This window comes from Pristis pectinata, chromosome 3 (genome assembly GCF_009764475.1).
Source record: "Pristis pectinata isolate sPriPec2 chromosome 3, sPriPec2.1.pri, whole genome shotgun sequence".
Taxonomy (NCBI): Eukaryota; Metazoa; Chordata; class Chondrichthyes; order Rhinopristiformes; family Pristidae; genus Pristis; species Pristis pectinata.
In genome coordinates this window covers 51,715,009-51,734,277 of record NC_067407.1, presented here as the reverse complement: position 1 = coordinate 51,734,277, position 19,269 = coordinate 51,715,009, and the positions used below count along the sequence as shown (strand labels likewise).

General features: G+C 44.1%; 1 protein-coding gene across 1 annotated transcript in view; it reads left to right on the top strand.

Annotated features, from left to right (window-relative positions):
* Window positions 1-19,269, top strand: part of crb1 (crumbs cell polarity complex component 1) — a 111,463-nt gene that overhangs the window by 67,988 nt on the left and 24,206 nt on the right. The window contains 4 exon segments of the mRNA XM_052010771.1: window positions 2,855-2,977; window positions 6,557-6,593; window positions 6,595-6,663; window positions 6,665-6,812. Coding sequence (XP_051866731.1) covers window positions 2,855-2,977; window positions 6,557-6,593; window positions 6,595-6,663; window positions 6,665-6,812 — 377 coding nt within the window.

The window sequence follows — 19,269 nt, the reverse complement described above, 5'->3', positions numbered from 1 at the left end:
GATGACATTTTTGAAGGGAAATGTACTATGGAGATGTGGTCAATGTTCAGGGATCTCTTGCAGGATGTTAGGGATAAATTTGTCCTGGTGAGGCAGAGAAAGAATGGCAGGGTGAAGGAACCATGGGTGACATGAAAGGTGGAACAACTAGTTAGGAAGAAGAAGGCAGCGTACATAAGGTGTAAGCAGCAAGGATCAGATAGGGCTCGCAAGGAATACAGAGTAGCAAGGAAGGAACTTAAGAAGGGGCTGAGGAGAGCAAGAAGGGGACATGAAAAGGCTTTGGCGAGTAGGGTTAAGGAGAATCCCAAGGCTTTTTTCTCATACGTGAAGAGCAGAAGGATGACGAGAGTAAAGGTAGGTCCGATTAGAGACAAAGGTGGGAAGATGTGCCTGGAAGCTGTGGAAGTGGGTGAGGTTCTCAATGAATACTTCTCTTCAGTACTCACCAAGGAGGGGGGGTCTTGATGATGCTGAGGACAGTGTTGGTAAGGTTAATGTTCTAGAGCATATAGATATCAAGCGAGAGGATGTGTTGGAGCTGTTAGAATATAGTAGGACAGATAAGTCCCTGGGGCCTGATGGAATATTCCCCAGGCTGCTTCATGAGGTGAGGGAGGAGATTGCTGAACCGTTGGCTAGGATCTTTGAGTCCTCGTTGTCCACGGGAATGGTAACTGGTGGATTGGAGGGTGGCAAATGTTGTCCCCTTATTCAAAAAAGGTAGTAGGGATAGTCCAGGGAATTACAGACCAGTGAGCCTTATGTCTGTGGTGGGCAAGCTGTTAGAAAGGATTCTAAGATATAGGATCTATGAGCATTTAGAGAACCATGGACTGATTAGGGACAGCCAACATGGCTTTGTGAAGGGAAGATCTTGCCTCACAAGCCTGATAGGGTTCTTCGAGGAGGTGACCAGGAAGATTGATGAGGGTAGTGCAGTAGATGTGGTCTACGTGGATTTTAGTAAGGCGTTTGACAAGGTTCCACATGGTAGGCTTCTTCAGAAGGTCAGAGGGCAAGGGATCCAGGGAGGCTTGGCCGTGTGGATTCAGAATTGGCTTGTCTATAGAAAGCAGAGGGTAGTGGTGGAGGGCTGTGACTAGTGGTGTCCCACAAAGATCGGTTCTGGGACCACTACTTTTCGTGATATTTATTAATGACTTGGATTGGAGTGTACCAAGTCATTGTGCCTGGATTGGAGAGTATGGATTATGAGGAGACACTAAGGGAGCTAGGGTGGGTTAGCAAGTTTGCAGACGACACAAAGGTCGGTGGTGTTGTGGATAGTGTGGAGGGCTGTCGAAGCTTACAGAGGGATATTGATAGGATGCAGAGCTGGGCTGAGAAGTGGCAGATGGAGTTCAATCTGGAGAAGTGTGAGGTGGTACACTTTGGAAGAACAAACTCCAAGGCGGAGTACAAAGTAAATGGCAGGATTCTGGGCAGTGTGGAGGAGCAGAGGGATCTGGGGGTTCATATCCACAGATCACTGAAAGTTGCCTCACAGGTGGATAGGGTAGTTAAGAAAGCTTATGGCATGTTAGCTTTCATAAGTCGGGGGATTGAGTTTAAGAGCCGCGAGGTAATGATGCAGCTCTACAAAACTCTGGTTAGACCACACTTAGAGTACTGTGTTCAGTTCTGGTCGCCTCATTATAGGAAGGATGTGGAAGCATTGGAAAGGGTGCAGAGGAGATTTACCAGGATGCTGCCTGGATTGGAGAGTATGGATTATGAGGAGAGACTAAAGGAGCTAGGGTTTTACTCATTGGAGAGAAAGAGGATGAGGGGAGACCTGATAGAGGTATGCAAAATATTAAGAGGAATAGATAGAGTGGACAACCAGCACCTCTTTCCCAGGGCACCAATGCTCAATACAAGAGGGCATGGCCCTAAGTTAATGGGTGGGAAGTTCAAGGGAGATATCAGATGGAGGTTTTTCACCCAGAGAGTGGTTGGTGCATGGAATGCGCTGCCTGTGGTGGTGGTGGAGGTTGATACGTTGGTCAAGTTCAAGAGATTGTTAGATAAGCATATGGAGGACTTTAAAATAGGGGGATATGTGGGAGGAAGGGGTTAGTTAGTCTTAGGCATGGTTTAAAGATCGGCACAACATGGTGGGCTGAAGGGCCTGTATTGTGCTGTATTGTTCTATGTGATCCATGTGGGATCCAGCTGGGGTTAGTCAATTTTAAGACTGGGAGCAAATTATAGAAAATAATTTTTATTCCTTCACCCAACATCTCTCAAAAAGTTTTTCACAAACTAATTTCCTAAAGAATTAATAATATTATTAATTTCCTAAAGAACACAAAAAATGGAAATTGGAGCAGCAGAACTCTTGTCATTGTCTGAAGTTGAACAATGATGCATTGGAAGGTGGACAGATTGAAGTCTTGCAAGTTGGAGCAGAGTTCAAGCCCTGTTTGTAATTTGTATTTAGTAATGAAATGGAAAAGCCAATAAAAGAAAACTGTGATATGCAGAGTAAAACTACCTTTGCACTGTTTAACATTGTGCCTTAACTAGAAAACCCACTTTCTGTACAAGTGGCATGATTCAAATGCAGAAGTGATGCGTCCAACCTGACATGCAAGTGTTACTTGGACATTCATATGACACTGCCTGCGGTAAAGACTGCATCCAGCCCTGGGAAGTTTGATGCAACTTACTGCTGCAAAGGTAAAGTAAAGAATGTTGAATTCTTGAATGTAAACATTTCTAACATGAAAGCACAAACACATGGGGGGACAAAAAAATTAAAACACTTGACATGTAACTGTACCGAGATGTTTGTCTAGCCTTTTTTGTAGTCAATAACTAATATAGAATTAATTTCCTTTTGTCATAGATACCTTAGATTATCTCTTACGTTTTGCAATGATGAGAAGAAAAATTGGACCTGTTACAATGGAGGCAACTGTACTGAGAAGGACACAAGGTGTACCTGCCCCATAGGATTCACTGGAAGCCAGTAAGTGAAAGACAAATTGAATGTAGCATATTCTGGTCAATTCCATACTAAAGGTGGGGAGAGACATTTAGAGTTGAAACATTTTCTTGGAGGCAGCATGTGGAAGGACAGAAAGAAACGTTTTAAGTTCAAGACTTTCCAGCTGTTCTAACTGTAGAGAGCTCAACACAAGCCAATCAAGATCAATACAAGCAGGAACCTACATAATCCTCACCAACAGAGTCGTGTGGCAAGTAACAAGAATAAAATTGCAAACAGCTAAATCGAATCTGAGCAAAACAATAAAAGGAAGATCATCACCATATTTGAAAGTCAAAAAAAATCATGACAACAAATTCATTAATGTGCATACTGCCTGTTGAGTCTTCATAAATGGGTAGAAAAGTGTATGTTATTTCTGAACAATTTTATAGAGAACAATATTCCTCTAAAATCAAAGCTAAAGTAGAAATAAAACAAAATATGTAAATATGTATTAAATTATTTCTTTTCATGCAATCTATCTGCTGTTTCAAAGAAGAAAACTTCTCATCTCAGATTTGTCAGCAAAATCATGTTTGATCCAAATTTTTATTCTGTTCTTATGCCACTTGTTTATTTTAAATCATAGCAAGTGATGGAAACAGCTTTCCCAATTCAACTTGCTAGGTATGTGCAAGAAGAAATGCATCACAGTTCAAAGTGGCAAAAGTGTGACTGAGTTAAGTTCAGCTGCTTCAACAGTGATGGTCCCTCTGTTTTAAACTCAGAAGAGGGGACATTGGATTTTAATTGCATCTCCACAGATAATGAAGCTGTCCATGCCTGAATATAGCAGGAAATTGAGAATATTCTGGCATGGGTTAATAAGCAACAAGCAAGAAGTGCCAAACAATGACCATCTCCAACAAGAGAGTGCTAAATATTTCCCCTTAATATTTAACAGTATTACCACCACCCACCAAATTCCCAACCATTCATATCTGGGGTGGGGGAGTGTCACCATTATTTAGAAAGTTAAGTGGACCAGCTTTCTAAATACTGTGGCTGCAAGAATGATCAGGGACTCTGTATCCTGTGGCAAATGACTCACCATCTGGCTCTTCCTAGTCTATCATCATCAAGGTTAAGGGGTATGATGGAACATTCCTCACTTGCCTGATGATTGCAGTTCCACTGACACTCAAGAATCTAAACACCATGCAGAGCAAAGCAGCCTGCTTGACTGGCACCCTGCATACCCACCCCCACACGTTTACCCCCTCATAGTCTTGGACAATGCTGCCATGTGCATCATCTGCTAAATGCACTGCAAGAACTTGCCAAATTGTTTTTAACAATATCCCATCCAAGCTGCACAGTGACTTGAAGACATATCCCCATTTCTTATCAGTGCTAGTTCAAAATTCTGGAATTACTTATCAGCACCATCGAGATATTTTCATCACTGGAGCTGTAGCTGTTCCAGAGGGCAGTTAGAATGGATATTATATGCTGGCCGTACCAAAATCTGCCCATGACCTGTGAAAGAAGAAAAATATCAGTCAACCTTTGGAAAGAATGTAGAAGCCCTGATGGAGCACAAGTAAACAGAATGAATATTTTATGAGATGCTATTGTTATGCTGACACGGACCCTTTTCCTGCATTCAGCAGCTGTTCTCACTGTGGAGGTCCTATCATGTTGCCCCAAATCCTCGGTGGCAGCAGATCCTCTATCAGTGCAGTATTGAAACCCTGCTCCTAACAGCTAGCAAAGTTTTGCCCCTATCTTTGCTGAAAGTCAAAGCCAAAAAGGTTTCTAAATTTCTCAAGTTTAAAAACAATTAAAATTATTTAGAACTATATTAAGACTAACCAAATGCATAGTTTAATTAAAAAGCATTAAACGGTAGCGTAGAGGTTAGCGCGACGCTATTACAGCGCCAACGATCGGGGTTCGATTCCCGTTGCTGTCTGTAAGGAGTTTGTACGTTCTCCCGTGTCAGCGTGGGTTTCCTCCAGGTGCTCTGGTTTCCTCCCACATTGCAAAGACGTACGGGTAGGTGAATTTGGGTTTAAAATGGGCAGCGTGGACTCGTTGGGCCGGAAGGGCCTGTTATCACGCTGTCAATAAAAAAATTTTTTTAAAAATTAAAAATCAAAATAGTTAACAAAAAAAGCTTTTTCTTTTCCACTTTGCTTTTACTGCACAGTCCTCAATCTCCTACTGAAATTAGTGGGGCAATCACCCCCACTCCAGCTTTGCCAAATGTCAAAACTTTAATGTTTGTAAGTGTTTCTGAAAAAAATTCTAGAAATGAAATAATTAACAAAATTATCGCAAAAATATCAAAGTAAAATGAACTAAACACAACAACAAATAATTACATATAATAAACAAAACAAATTTTAAGGAAGGAATTTACCTTCCCCTTTCTTCTCTGCAGTCTGACAATCCCCATTGAAGAGAGCAGATACCCAAGTTTAAATGGTGGGGATTCTCAGCAAGATTAAGCTCTGTCAGTGGGCTCCATGAGGAACTGTATGGCAGAGTGTCTGATGGATCCAGTAGCCATTAAGTTTGGCACTTCCACATTTGACAATGCATGCATGGAATTCCCAGACTTCCTAACTTGCCTTTAAGTGGGTACCATTGGCATTTACCAACAAAATCTGGGCTGACATTGTACAGGACAGGCACATTTTGAGTCATAAAGTATTCAGACCACATATAGAAATGACTAACGTATGGTGCTGCATTCCAAAGAATATCTGAAACTCAAATTTGCAGCATTCCATAATACTGCAGTGGATGTGGTTTGAAAAATTTCCTACAATTAAACAAGTGACTACTTAAAGACTGTTATTCTCCTAATTTAATCTCTAAAAATGCAGAGCAGTTTTCATTTTGGATTCTGGGCATCACTGGTAGGCCAGAACTTATTGCCCTCGAGAAGATAGTGGTTCACCTTCTTGAACTGCTTCAGGCTTTCTGGTGAAGGTACTCCCACACTGCTATTGGACAAGGAATTCTGGTAACGGAGAAGCAATAGTTATTATTTTTCTAAATCTGGATGGTGTGCAACTTGGAGGGGAACCTGCAGGTGGTGGTGTTCCCATTGTACCTGCTGCCCTTCTCCTCGGTGGTGGAGGTAATAGGGGGAGGGAGGTGTGGCCAGAGTTGCCTAAGTGAACAACTTCAGTGCATTTTGTCGATGGCACAAATTGCAGCCATGGTGTGATGATAGTGAATGGGGTGAATGTTTAGGGTGGTGGATATGATGCCAGTCACACAGGTTGCTTTGTCCTGGATGGCATCGCGCTTCTTCTGTGTTGTTTGGAGCTGCACTCATCAGGCAACTGTAGAGCTTGGCTAAACGTCTGCTTGGATACCTCATCTATCAAGCCCTTAAATGTGAAACTGATGAAAAAAATGTCATCAGGGTGGTCAGGCTTACCACTGTCTCCAGCACTGTTACCAATCACGTTCTTCAGGATTTGTTTTGATTTATGGTAGTATCTCTGAATGAAGACCAGTTAAGCAGTAGTCCTTAAAGATAAGAGTAAAATAATTTGTCTTGAGTGTTTTATTTGAACACTTCTTCTGAACATCCTGCAGCTGTGAAATCGACATTGATGAATGTGAATCGAACCCATTGTCTTAATGGAGGCTTCTGCCAAAATCTGCCCAACGAGTTTCAGTGCATCTGCGACATGAGCTTTGCATGGTGACCGCTGTGAGTTTGATGTAAGCGATCTCTCCTTTTTCATCTCTTATTACTCTGGCAGAATCTTTTCCAGCTTCTTTCTTATCTCATTCTACGAATGGATGATGAACCAGCAGTTGAGTGGGCTTGAAGGTCTTGGATACCAAAGTAATAAATCAGTTTATCTAAAAAGGATGACACAAGTAACTTATGCCTGAATAGGTCTTGATGCTATGAGGAAACAGCTTATTAGTGGAAACTTCTATGAACCCTGGGAGAACTCTGATCCTATTTTGGCTTTCAAAATATGTAACATTTAATACATATTATCTGGGGAATTTATTTTCTGTAAACATTTAGGCATCAGATATTTCAAAATTGAAATATAACACACAACTTAAACTTTTTTCGATAATTTGGGAATAAATACATGTGGAGATAACCTCATTATATTTTGTTTCCAGTAGAGGTTAATAAGGATATCCAATTTAGCTAGTTTAAAACTCTTGCTTTTTGCAAAGCAAATGCACTACACTGAGATCAACCATCCCAACTCACTTTATTTAGCAATTTTAATTATCAGGTTCTGCAATTTCTTTCAGATGAAAATAATAAATGATTAAAAATGGTAAACATTTGCCATGATATCATTTCCTCCTATCAATGTATCATAACCGCTTTTCCCCTAATTTTCATGTTCATCTTTTTAAATACATTTATGCTATCAACCTCAGTCACTTCAAATGGGAGCAAATTTGATGTTTTAACCACTCTGAGTGTAATTATTACTCCTGACCTCCTAATTGATTTGTTGGTGACCATCTTATAAATTGGATCTTGATTTTTGGAGCTGTACTTCTCCGCTGTTAAAGACCTCTAATGTCACCACTACATCTTTTTTCTGGAGTAGAGAGTCCCAGAACTGCTCAGCTCTCCCTATTTTTTTTAATTATTAAAACAAGATAGACCCGAGTACCAACGAGAATATGGTTTGAGAACCTGCTGGCCCATCAGATACGACCTAACCGATGTCACCCTATTCTGAGCTTCTTGCTGGTAGAGGTTGTTGGTTAGAGAGGTGTTGCTGAAGTAGCCTAGACAAGTAACTTAAGTGCATTTTATAGATGGCACAAGTTACAGCCATTTAGTGATGACAGTGAAGAGGGTGAATGTTCCAAGTGTTGGATATGGTATGAGCCAAACAGGGAAGGAGCAAGTGAGCTTTCATACCAGGAGGAAAGTCCAGGCTATTCCACCACTTACCTAGGACCTGGGTCTTAGGGAAGTGTTGCTTAAGGTCCAAAGCAAAACCTCCATTGGTAGAGTGCAGTGCAGAAACTGCAGAGTGTGGGGCTGATTGAATTGCTCATCTAAGGGGCTGGCCATACCCATAATGATTATTATTTTGGCATGAGGGATATCTGGCAAAAGGTGATATTAATTTGCAGGAAGAAAGGACGATAAAATCATATATATCAGCAATGCTGCTTCGCAAACCAAAAATTTCAGCCCATTCACCCAACTCCTCAGAGAAGAAAAGAAGCTGTCCATTGCAGGAGGAACTCAGCAGGCCAGGCAGCATCCGTGGGGGAAAAGCAGACAGTCAATATTTTGGGTCAGGACCCTTCTTCAGGACTGAAGATAGGAAAAGGGGAAGCCCAATATATAAAGGGGGGGAAAAGCATTGAGAGGTGGACAAAAGAGGGGAGGTAGGGTGGGCATGAGGTGGTGATAGGTGATGTAAGTAAGACATAATGATAGGCAGGTGCAGGCGAAGAGGGGAGAGCAGATCCACCAGGGGATGGGTCAAAGGTATGGAGCAGGTGCCCCATGGGGGAGGGGAGGAGAGGAAAAAAATAAGGCGAGGAGTAAAAAGAGAGAGAGGGAGGCTGGAAGGAAGAAAAGAAAAGAGGCATGGTGGGGGATGTTGGTTTACTTAAAGTGGGAGAATTCGATGTTTCTTGTTGTTAGGGCTGTAAGGCCCAAGATGGAAATGAGGTGCTGTTTCTCAGTTTGCGTTTGGACTTCTGGCAGTGGAGTAGGCTGAGGACTGACAGATCAGTGATGGAGTGGGAGGGGAGTTGAAGTGACTGGCCACCGCAGGTGTTCTACGGACTAGCTGACTGTTTCTTAGAATACCTGTGCTCCATCCGTAACCGCGTTCTGCATCTCCCCATTGCCAGTCACTTCAACTCCCCTCCCACTCCATCACTGATATGTCAGTTCTCAGCCTCCCCCACTGCCAGGAGAACTCCAAATGCAAACTGGAGGAACAGCACCTCATTCTCCATCTTGGGACCTTACAGCCTAATGGCATGAACATTGAATTCTCCCACTTTAAGTAAACCAAACTGCCCCCCCCCCCCCTCCACATGCCTCTTCTTTTCCCTTTCCTAGCCTCTCTCTCTTTTTTCTCCTTGCCTATTTATTTTCCTCTCCTCCCCACCCCTATGCCACCTGCCTCCATACGCTTGACCCATCCCCAGGTGGATCTGCTCTCCCCTCCACCCCTGCACCTGCCTATCGCTATCACGCACCTGCATCTACCTATCACCACTTGTGCCCACCCCGCCTCCCCTCCTTTGTCCACCTATCACTGCTCTGTTTTTCCCTCCTATATATTGGGCTTCCCCTTTTCCTATCTTCAGTCCCGAAGAAGGGTCCTGACCCAAAACATTGACTGTCTGCTTTTCTCCACGGCTGATGCCTGGCCTGCTGAGTTCCTCCAGTATCTTGTTGTTTTTTCATCTAGATTCCAGAATCTGCAGTCCTTTTGTTTCTCCAGCTGTCCATTGTACTTTGGAATAAAATCACAAGGCAAAGCTGATCACCACAGAGTGGTGTCTTAACCAACTCAGATGAACTCTGGCAAATCAAACTCATCCTGAAGTTGTCCCCTTTCCCATTGATTATCAAGTAAATCACTGTGAACATCACCTATGACTACCTTAGTCATGACAGGAAATACATGCAAAGAAAATACATTAATGGACTACAATTGTCTAGGGCATTTGGGAACATCTTTAGGGCTGCAGCATAAATCTGGCTGTGATCGGCAACATGAAATTCCCATCAAGATAGAGAGAGATGCACTAGTAAATTCAGCAATCACTCATCAACCACAATATCTCTCTTTTTAAAAAAAATATAATTAAGAAATAAATCTAGTTGTTCTCAAACTGCTAAAGTTTCTACTGGCCCATTTCAAATCATCCCATTGCTGATGCAGTTTTTGAAGCCTTCAAAAAGTGCATCAGCGATGGTGTGAAAATTGGTTTAAATAACTAATTCAAGAACAAATCACTCTCTTAAGGTGTTCTTTTTCTCTGGTAAGAGATTTCACCAAGGTTCCATTGAATCACAAGTAGCAAGTGAAGCAGAAAATGTTAATGCTTTCATGAACATCTATAAGAGGTTACACTTGATTCTACAAAACAGCCTCAGAAGATTGTGCTTCGGAATTCATTCACAGTAAGCTTAGCATTAATGCACGGTGGCTTCACTTTCACATGATGCTCAACTTGTGATGTACAAATTAGGAATACCAAACCAAATCCAGGATTAAGTGGTGTGTGACTCTTTTCAAAGGAATCCCATTCCACATTTTTGCAATTCCAGGTTAAACACTTATCAGATCAGGCTACATTTATTGCCATAACTCCAACATAACATAACATAAATCAGTGGAAAGATGCTGTTGTTGTTAATCGAGTGCACTACAAATACCTCACGCCTGTTATCTATGCAAGTCTAGTATTCAATTCACAGCGATAATGTATTAATAAGGACTTGCATTCCTTTGGTGGTTGCAATAAGTATCTAATATAACTAGCTGGCCAAAAAAAATCCTAATCTTCATGCCAGCATCTTGATGATGATTAAGATTGATCATTAAGAAATCATGTAAATTGTGCTATTTCTTATTGTTGCTATGAATGTGAACCAATTACAATAAGAAAAAAAACTAAGCACACTTTATGTTATACATCAGTCTATAAGTATTTATACTAAAGGTTTATAAATGTTCTTATTGTTTATTTTATATATGCATGTGTTACAAATATTTTCTATTTTTCCTGTTACCTGAAATTATATTTTTGACTGGCAGTGAATATAGTAAGTCAACCTAAATAAAGCATGATGTTAGTGAATAGTGGAGTAGGCTCAAGGGGCAGGGTAGCAAAGGCCTGCTCCTTTTTCTTGTGTTCTTATAAATAATGGAGCTGCCCTGGTCAGAAAAACACAGACCAAGGGGAAGTATGAAATGCACACAAAATAAAGTATGAGCTCTGGTTTATTGGAACAGGGCAAAAAAAGACAAGGGAATACCTGGGTTGCTTAAGTTGTTTTTTTGTCCCTTTCCTTGTTTGTACACAGAGTTCCTGTATTTTCAATGTCATGAGACTATAAATTTCCTCAATAGTCATCAAGTTTATAAAGTTGAATGTGTGTGAGCTGGCTTTCCTGTGTTTCTCCTTTATGTTCATTATTACTAACTTCACCAACCACTATTGCCATTCTATGTCTCATCACTGTGTCTGAGTTCTTTTGGCTAAACCACATCATCATTTGGCATAACTCCCGACGATAAACGGCTCTCTCAATTCCTAATATTCACAGTGTTGTTTTATCTGTCACTACATGTGTAAAAATCCACATTTTTGGGGCACTGGCCTATTGCTATTGTTTGAAATCTTAATAAACACACCATCATTGTTGTAGCTGTGTGTCTCCATTTCTTGTGCTTTGTTTAATGTTAAACATGTGCACTTGTAAAAAGCATACAATGGGAGTGAGGTAACTCTGTGCACATGCATTTGTGTAATGTGTTGTAATTATTCTGGTTGCATTGATGCATAAAATACCCAATCCATTTTTGCCCAATTTTCGAAGTTCCTTCTTGGACTCTACCACTTTAGTTTGTGTCAAGATTTCTAACATCCTTTAGGTTACAAGGAAAGGACATAAAAATAGAGTTAAATCAGTTGGTTCCTGTGTGAAAACAGCATTGATACAGGCACAATCAGAAAAACTTGTTTTTGTACTAAATCTCTGTGATTGCGCAACATACAAATAAAGCAGTATTATTTGCTGTGCTTTCAGAAAGGGATGTTGAATATCAATTAAAAGTATTTAAGCAGACATGGAAGCAAATAGTTAAATTACTGACCACGTGTTCAGAGACCAGCTCTTTTTAAATAAATCTGGCATCAATATCGACAAGACTAAAACTACCAGACCATCATAAAAGCCCATCTGATTCATGACTGTAATTCAGGAAAGGGAAATCTGGCCTTTCTGAGAGTCCAGGCCCACTTATGTGGTTGACTCTTACCTACCTCAGTCTAGCATGCATTTCAATTGAGAAGGCAATCAGGGATAGACAAGTTATGCTGACCTTGCCAGCAGCATTCATATCCTGTGATTGAGTAATGATAAACAATAAAATTTTTCATACTTTTAAATTCATACCAATAAAAGCTGCTATTAAGACCATGAACTGCAGGGTAATCAGTAGAAGTCCAGCACGAAACATTGGATAAGATAATTGTAAAGTGGAGCTTAGCTGTTCTGGGTAAGGTATCTGTAAAGGTAGGTCAGGGAGACTGATTTAGCTGAGCACATTTCAGAGGGGAAATAAGTCCATGGCTATTGGAAGATGACCAAGGTTTGGTGCTGACCCATGTAGAATGTCTGGCAGAGGAACTAACTCAACTTCACCACGAAGCAAAATGCAAAGAGACTGAGCAGATGAATTGTTCTTAATCCTGGAATGAGACGTACAATCAATTGGCCACAACAGTGCTATGGTACAATTAACAGCAACACTAGTTACTTGTATTGATATGGCACCTCCATTGTAAGGAGTTTTATCAAACAATATTTGACACCGAGCCACATGAGGAGATATTAGGACAGCTGATCAAAAACCCGGCTAAAGAGGGAGCAAGACAAGTGACAAATTCTTTCCAAATTACTAGAGCCACAGACACTGGGATTTAAAAAAAAGACATGCACCTTTATTTTGAACATGAGGAATGTTCTCTGATGTTCAATAGATAGGGATGCCACTCATTGGTATCCATACGATCTGTAATCACCAACAAATCATGCATGTCAATGAAGAGTTTACTGGGAGAGGCCATTCAAGTTCTACCTTCAGGGCCTCGTGGGCGGAAGCTTGTATCTGGATGGTAACTGTTTTAATGCAAGCTTTTGAGCTATTTGTTTTTTTTCAAAAGTAAGCTTTATGCAGAACAAAAAAATATATACAAAGAAAGAACAGCGCAAAATGCAAAAATCTGAACATTCATGGTTGTTACATTCAGTGGTGTAAAACTTTAAAGAGAAAAAAAAACACAAACTAACATAGCACCATTGCCACTTACGTGGCTCCCTGAGGTGATACCCCTTTCATTGTTCGGGGGCTTCCCCACCCAACTCTGCTCCTCCATATGTGGTAGCAGAAGGAGCCAAGACTGTGGTCCTTCCCCACAGAGCCTTAGCACTGGCTACCCAGAGCTTCAGTGCATCCCTCAGCCTGTACTCCTGCAGCCTGGACTGTACCAGTCGGCAGCATTGCCTTACAGACATCTCGCTGTGCTGGAAGACCAACAAACCCAAAGGGCGTCCTTCTCCGAGCTGATGACCTGCCAGCAGCACTTGATGTCTGTCTCGGTGTGTGTCCCTGGGAACAGCCCATAAGGTCAGAGAGTCTTCAATCACGCAGCTGCTGGGGATGAACCGGGACATGGACCCTTACATCCTTCTCCACACCTTCTTCAGCAAATCCACAGCCTGCAAAAAGTTGGGTGACCGTTTCTTCCCCACCACAGCCATGCCAAGGGCATGTTGGGTGTTGGGGGTGATATGTCGTTTGTCGAGGAAAGCTCTGACTGGGAGGGCACCTCTCACTGCCAGCAAGCAAGGTCTTTGTGCTTGTTGGTCAGATCTGGTGATGAGGCGTTCTGCCATATAGTTTGGACTGTTTGCACTGGGAACAAAGTTACAGAATCCATAGTGTCCCGGTCCCGCAGTGTCTGAAGTACATTCCGCACTGGCCCCTGCCTGATGGACTTGTGGTCAAAGGTGTTTACTTGGAAGAACTCTTCCACAGAGGACAGGTGGTGCAACAGCATCCAGTTGATGGGGGCGCGGCGCAGTAGAGGGATCAGGCCTGTCTTCCGCAGCACCAGGGACAGGTAGAACCTCAGCACGTAGTGACACTTGGTGCCCATGTACTTGGGGTCCATACACCGACTGATACAGCCACGCACAAAGGTGGTTATCAGGATGAGGGCAACACTGGGTGCACTTCTTCCCCCATTCTCAGGGGACTTGTGCAACGTGACCCATCGGATTCATTCCATCTTGGACCCCCAGATGATTGACAAGGCAGAGGAGCGAGGAACAGGTCATACCTGCGCCAAGTACAGCAGCCCTGAGAGCACATCACACGTGATGACCAAGTTCTTCCCAATTATTGACAGAGAACGCCACTTCCACAAACCCAATTTTTGTTTTGCCTTCCCAATCCTCTCCAACCAATTCTTGTTACACACCTCAGCCCCTTCGAACCAGATCCCCAGCAACTTCAGGTAGTCAGACCTGACGGTGAAGGGGACATTGAATCGGTTGGGCCAGTTACTGAAGAACATGGCTTCGCTCTTCCTGTGGTTGACTCTGGCTTCTGATGCCGAGTCAAACTGGTCACAGATGCTGATCAATCTGCAAACTGACCTTGGATCCAAGCAGAAGATGGCGACATCATCCATGTACAGGGAGGTTTTAACTTGTGTGCCTCCACTGCCTGGCAATGTCACCCACCTTAGGCTCTCATCCTTCCTGATGGATTTGGCAAAGGTTCTATGCAACACACAAACAAGACAGGGGAGAGTGAATAACCCTGCCTGACTCCAGACTTGATGGGGAAACTATCTGTCTCCCACCCATTGATTTGGGCTGCACTATGGATGTCTGTGTAGAGGGATGGCATCCCTGAGCAGCGCAAGGATGTCAGAGATTTTCCTGCCAGGTACAGCACAGGTTTGGTCTGGGTGGATCATCTGTCCTAGACTTGACCCGGTTGGTGATGGCCTTGGACAGGATCCTATAGTCCACATTCAATAGTGAAATGGGTCTCCAATTCCTGATGTCCTCCTCCTCCCCCTTCTGCTTGTCAGTGAGGGTAATAATGCCCTTCCTCGTGGAATCTGACATGCTGCCAGCCAGCAGCATAGCGTTATACACTTCCAGCAGGTACAGGCCCATCCACTCCCACAGATCCAAATACAACTCTGCCGGTAATCTGTTGCTTTCAGGAGTTTTATTCCTGCCAAAGGAATGGATGGAGCCAGTCAGCTTCTCCAGGGACAGTGGCTGATCCAGACCCTCCCACTTACTGTCATCAAGCACCTCCGTGATAGACGACAGAAAATTTTGGGAGGTTGTGCTGTCTGTGGTCTTACTGTCATACAGATTGGCATAGAAGGATCTGCAGATCCTCAGTATGTCTGTCTGTGATGATGTTACTAAGCCGACCTATTCCTTAAGGCTGTGGATCACAGAGCTCTCCCTGTGAACCTTTTGGAAGAAGAAGTGTGAGCACATCTCATTCTGCTCCACAAAGTGGACTCTGGATCTGAAGATTATCTTTGTAGATTCAGAGGCAAAGAGCGCAGTTTGCTGGCTCTTCACCTCTTGGAGTTCTTCTCTCACTTCCACCCCCCTCGACTGCAGAAGGAGAAGTTTCTGCAGGTCTGTCTGGAGTTGGCGCAGTTCCCTCTGACTCTGTTTTGCTTTCTGAACACCTTTGGGGAAGAAGAACCTCTTGATGTTCTCCTTGGTTGCCTTCCACCAGTGAATTGGTAAGTCAAAGAGGGGCTTCACGGTTCTCCAATCAATTCTAATCCCTCTTTAGTTCCTCAATGCTCTCTGGGGTCAGCAGCTTGACAGTCAACTTCCACGTCCCCCTGCCTGCCTTCAGGTCCTCCAGTAGGTGACAGGAGGCTTGGAGGAGGCAGTGGTCAGAGAAGAACACCAGCAAGACATTGGTGGATGTGACCATGACTGCCTTTGATGTGAAGAGGAAGTTTATCCGGGACCGTACTGAGCTATCCGTTCCAGTCCAAGTGTATTGTGGCTGTGCTCCACCTGCAGGGGTGCTGAAGGCGTTGCACAACTTTGCATCTTTAACCGTTCCCATCAGGAGTCTGGAGCTGCTGTCCAGTCTCCTGTCGGCAATGCCCGATTGTCCAGCTGCATCAATGATGCAGTTGAAGTCAGCGGCCAGAATGACTGGTAAGGACATTGCCAGCTGTGGTGGGAGCTGCTTGAGGACAGCCAGCCGCTCGCTCAGCACGGGTGAAGTGTACACATTAATTAGCCAGAGCAGAGTGTCACGGTACTTTACATCAGCCACAAGGAACTGCCCCCACCACCGTCCCCCCCTCCCCTCCACCACCTCCTTGCCTTCAGTGATAGAGAAGTTACCTCCCCGCAGCAGAATTCCCAGGCCGGATGTGCGACTATCATTTCCATCCCCATCCCACCACCCCCCCTCCCCGCCCTGACCATATTGACAATCCCTGGAACCACCATTGCATCCACCTCCAATAGATGAGGAGTTGAGGCAGCCCACACTCCTGTAAAAAGGTTACATCAGTCTCGACCTTGACAAGGTATTGCAAGGGTTTCACACATCGCACGGTGCTCTTCACACTGCGCACATTTAAAAATGCCAGTTTTATCTCCATAGTTATTTGAGTTCAGGGATCACAAATGCTGTCCATTGTCAGTCAGCCTGAGCCCTCTAGTTGACACCCTTAGTGAACTGCAGCACTGTTTGTGCACTCAGGTACTGGGAATGGTCCTCCCCAGGGATGGCGATGCTGGTGGTGTCACTGGAAGGAGATTAGTCTCTGTTCTGCCCTCTGGCTCTCTTTGTTCTGTACCCTCCATCCCTCAGAGCTGGGATGTGCCAGATGTCGTACTGCTCCTGGTCTCCCGGAGCTGGGGTGCACTGGACGCTCTGCTGCTCCCAGTCTCCCAGAGCTGGGGGCTGATGGTTTCTGTGCTGCTCCCAGTTTCCCGGAACTGGGGGCCAATGGCCTCTGTACAACTCCCAGTCTCCCGGAGCTGGAGTGCGCTGGTGGCCTCTGTGCTGCCCTCGGTCTCCTGGAGTTGGGGGGGTGGCAGGCTGAATTTCTTCCTCACTTGTATTTGTCTGTGGCCTCCCCTCCCCCTTGTCCCCTCTGCCTACATCGATGGTTTCTCATATTTGCTTCATCTTCTGATGAGGAGAGGTTGCTGGCATCTGTCTGTTGCATAGCCCTTTTCTTCCCATACTCTTCATCTCTGCAGCCCGTTGTCTCTTAGGTGGTGTCTTCTGGGACTTTTTCCTTTTCACCACCTGCCATTCCCCTTCTTGTCCCTCTGCCCTCCCCTCTCCATTGACTCCTCCTCTTGGGGAGGGGCCTGGGGACTTGTGGCTGAAGTTTGGGAGCTCAAGGCAGTTGGCTTTTCCTCAGGGAAACAAAGACTGCAGATGCTGGAATCTGAAGAAGGGTCCTGACCCGAAACGTTGACCGCCTGCTTTTCTCCACGGATGCTGCCTGGCCTGCTGAGTTCGTCCAGCATCATCGTAGCTTTTCCTCATCTCTGGTCTCAGTCTCTGCTGGGGTCTCTGCACTGGTGATGGGGGGGGGGGGGTGGGGGGGGAGGTGTCAGCATTCCTCTGGGGGTCATCAGTGCCAGCTCCCCCTCTTATTGCCTATGCATAGGTACAGGCACATTTTGGGCAGGTCCTTTTGGCAACCTTTGCTTTCTCTCCGTCCTTGGTCTGGTGGCCTTACTGCTTGCAGTTCTTGCAGACGACTGCACTGCATTGGGCCAACACATGTCCGGACTTGTTGCAGTTACGACACAGTCTGGGTTGTCCTGCATATACCATGTACCCATGGTTCCCTCCGATAGCAAACATTTAGGGAGGGTGGATGATGGCACCATTGGCATCCACCCTTAGCTTGACCTTCACCTGGCACTTGCTGGTCCGGATCCCAAACAGGTCTTTGATATCCACGCAGCTTCCTGCTCCCTCGACATAACGAGCCAGGAAGGTGAGGACATCCACAACGGGCACATGTGGATTGAACATGTGCACTGTTATTTCTCGCTCCTTCTGAGTGGGGAGGGTGAAGAGTGGCTGTGCCTTCAGCAATGACAGTGGAGCCTCATTCCCCCTCTCCTGAAAGTCCAGTAGCACCTTCTGCCATCCCGCTGGGTTCTTGAAGGTAACGTCAAAGTACCCGTTACCTGGGAAGTCCTGGAGGCAGTAGATGTCCTTCACCTCAAACTTGCAGCACTCCAATAGGACATTCTTAATGAAGAGGTGCCTGCTGAAGGGATTCCCCTCACTGAGATCCTTCACTGCCACCCTGACAGTGTTTTGGATCCCGTGTCCTCCTTCCAAGGCGCTCGTCGCTGCAGCCATCCTGATGGAGCTGACTGGTTATAGCAGGTAATTTGCTGGAAAAAGGGTGTTAGATTGGTTTCCCGATCAGCATTAGGATCCACCCCCACGTCAGCAGGTTAAGCTCTCATCAGGCAGCCATTTGACTGTTGTCTTCCTTCTTCAACGTCAATGTTCGACTTCACCTGCAAATCTATCTCCGTGATTACCGTCCTGGAACCTTGGCCCTCCTGTGTCACCGATGATTCCTGCCAGGTAAGTAACCACTGTAAAAGTAACTAATTAAACTGCCAAGCAATTTTAAACACCCTCAGCAAACTGCATGCCGTGAAGCTCATTTGAGAAACAGCACATTTACACTTGTACAATTCTTGTAGTACACGCTCAAAAACTTCTAGAAAGTGCATAAAATATAATTGAGCAAACATGCTTAATGCAAAAGCAAAGTGAAGTAACTTCTTTTCATTTAACCAATTGTATTCAGAGCAATATATCGTAAAGCCAGTTCGAGCATGATTGGAGTTTATTCATTTGAAAACCTATTTCCCTCAGCAGGGTGGTCAATAACTAGGAGTGATAGATTTAAGATGAGGGGAGAAAGACAAGAAGGAATTTGAAGAGTATTTTTTCCCCCACTCATAGACTGATGAATTTTCAGCTTGGAAGAGTGGTGGAAACAGAAACTCACAACACATTTAAGAGAAACTCCTTAACCATTTGAACTGCTGTAAACTGCAAGGGTGCAGACTGAGAATTAGGACATGGGAGGCTACCAAGTACTTTTGCATTACCTGACACGGAGATGATGGGCTGAATGGTTCCTTTCTGTGCCATCAATTTCTTTCCTCTCCCCGATACAATGTTAGCCCAGTTAAGTTTAGCAAGGAAAATTTCTGGAAGGTTCTTAATGTGTTACAAGAATCAGTTGTTGGAAAATAAAGGTAACAGGAGATTTTCAGGCGAGTAAATATTGATTTAAAAATTACTGATCTTTTCTGCAATTTATATTTGGTTGCTCTAAAAAAATTTCTGAAGATTTTGTAGTTCTGTGAGATAGCAGTTGGTTCTTCATTCCCATCTCAATATAATTAGCATTAGGGCAAGGTTGTCAGTAGAGAATGCCAGAGACCGTTATAGTATTCTGTTGGCTGGTTT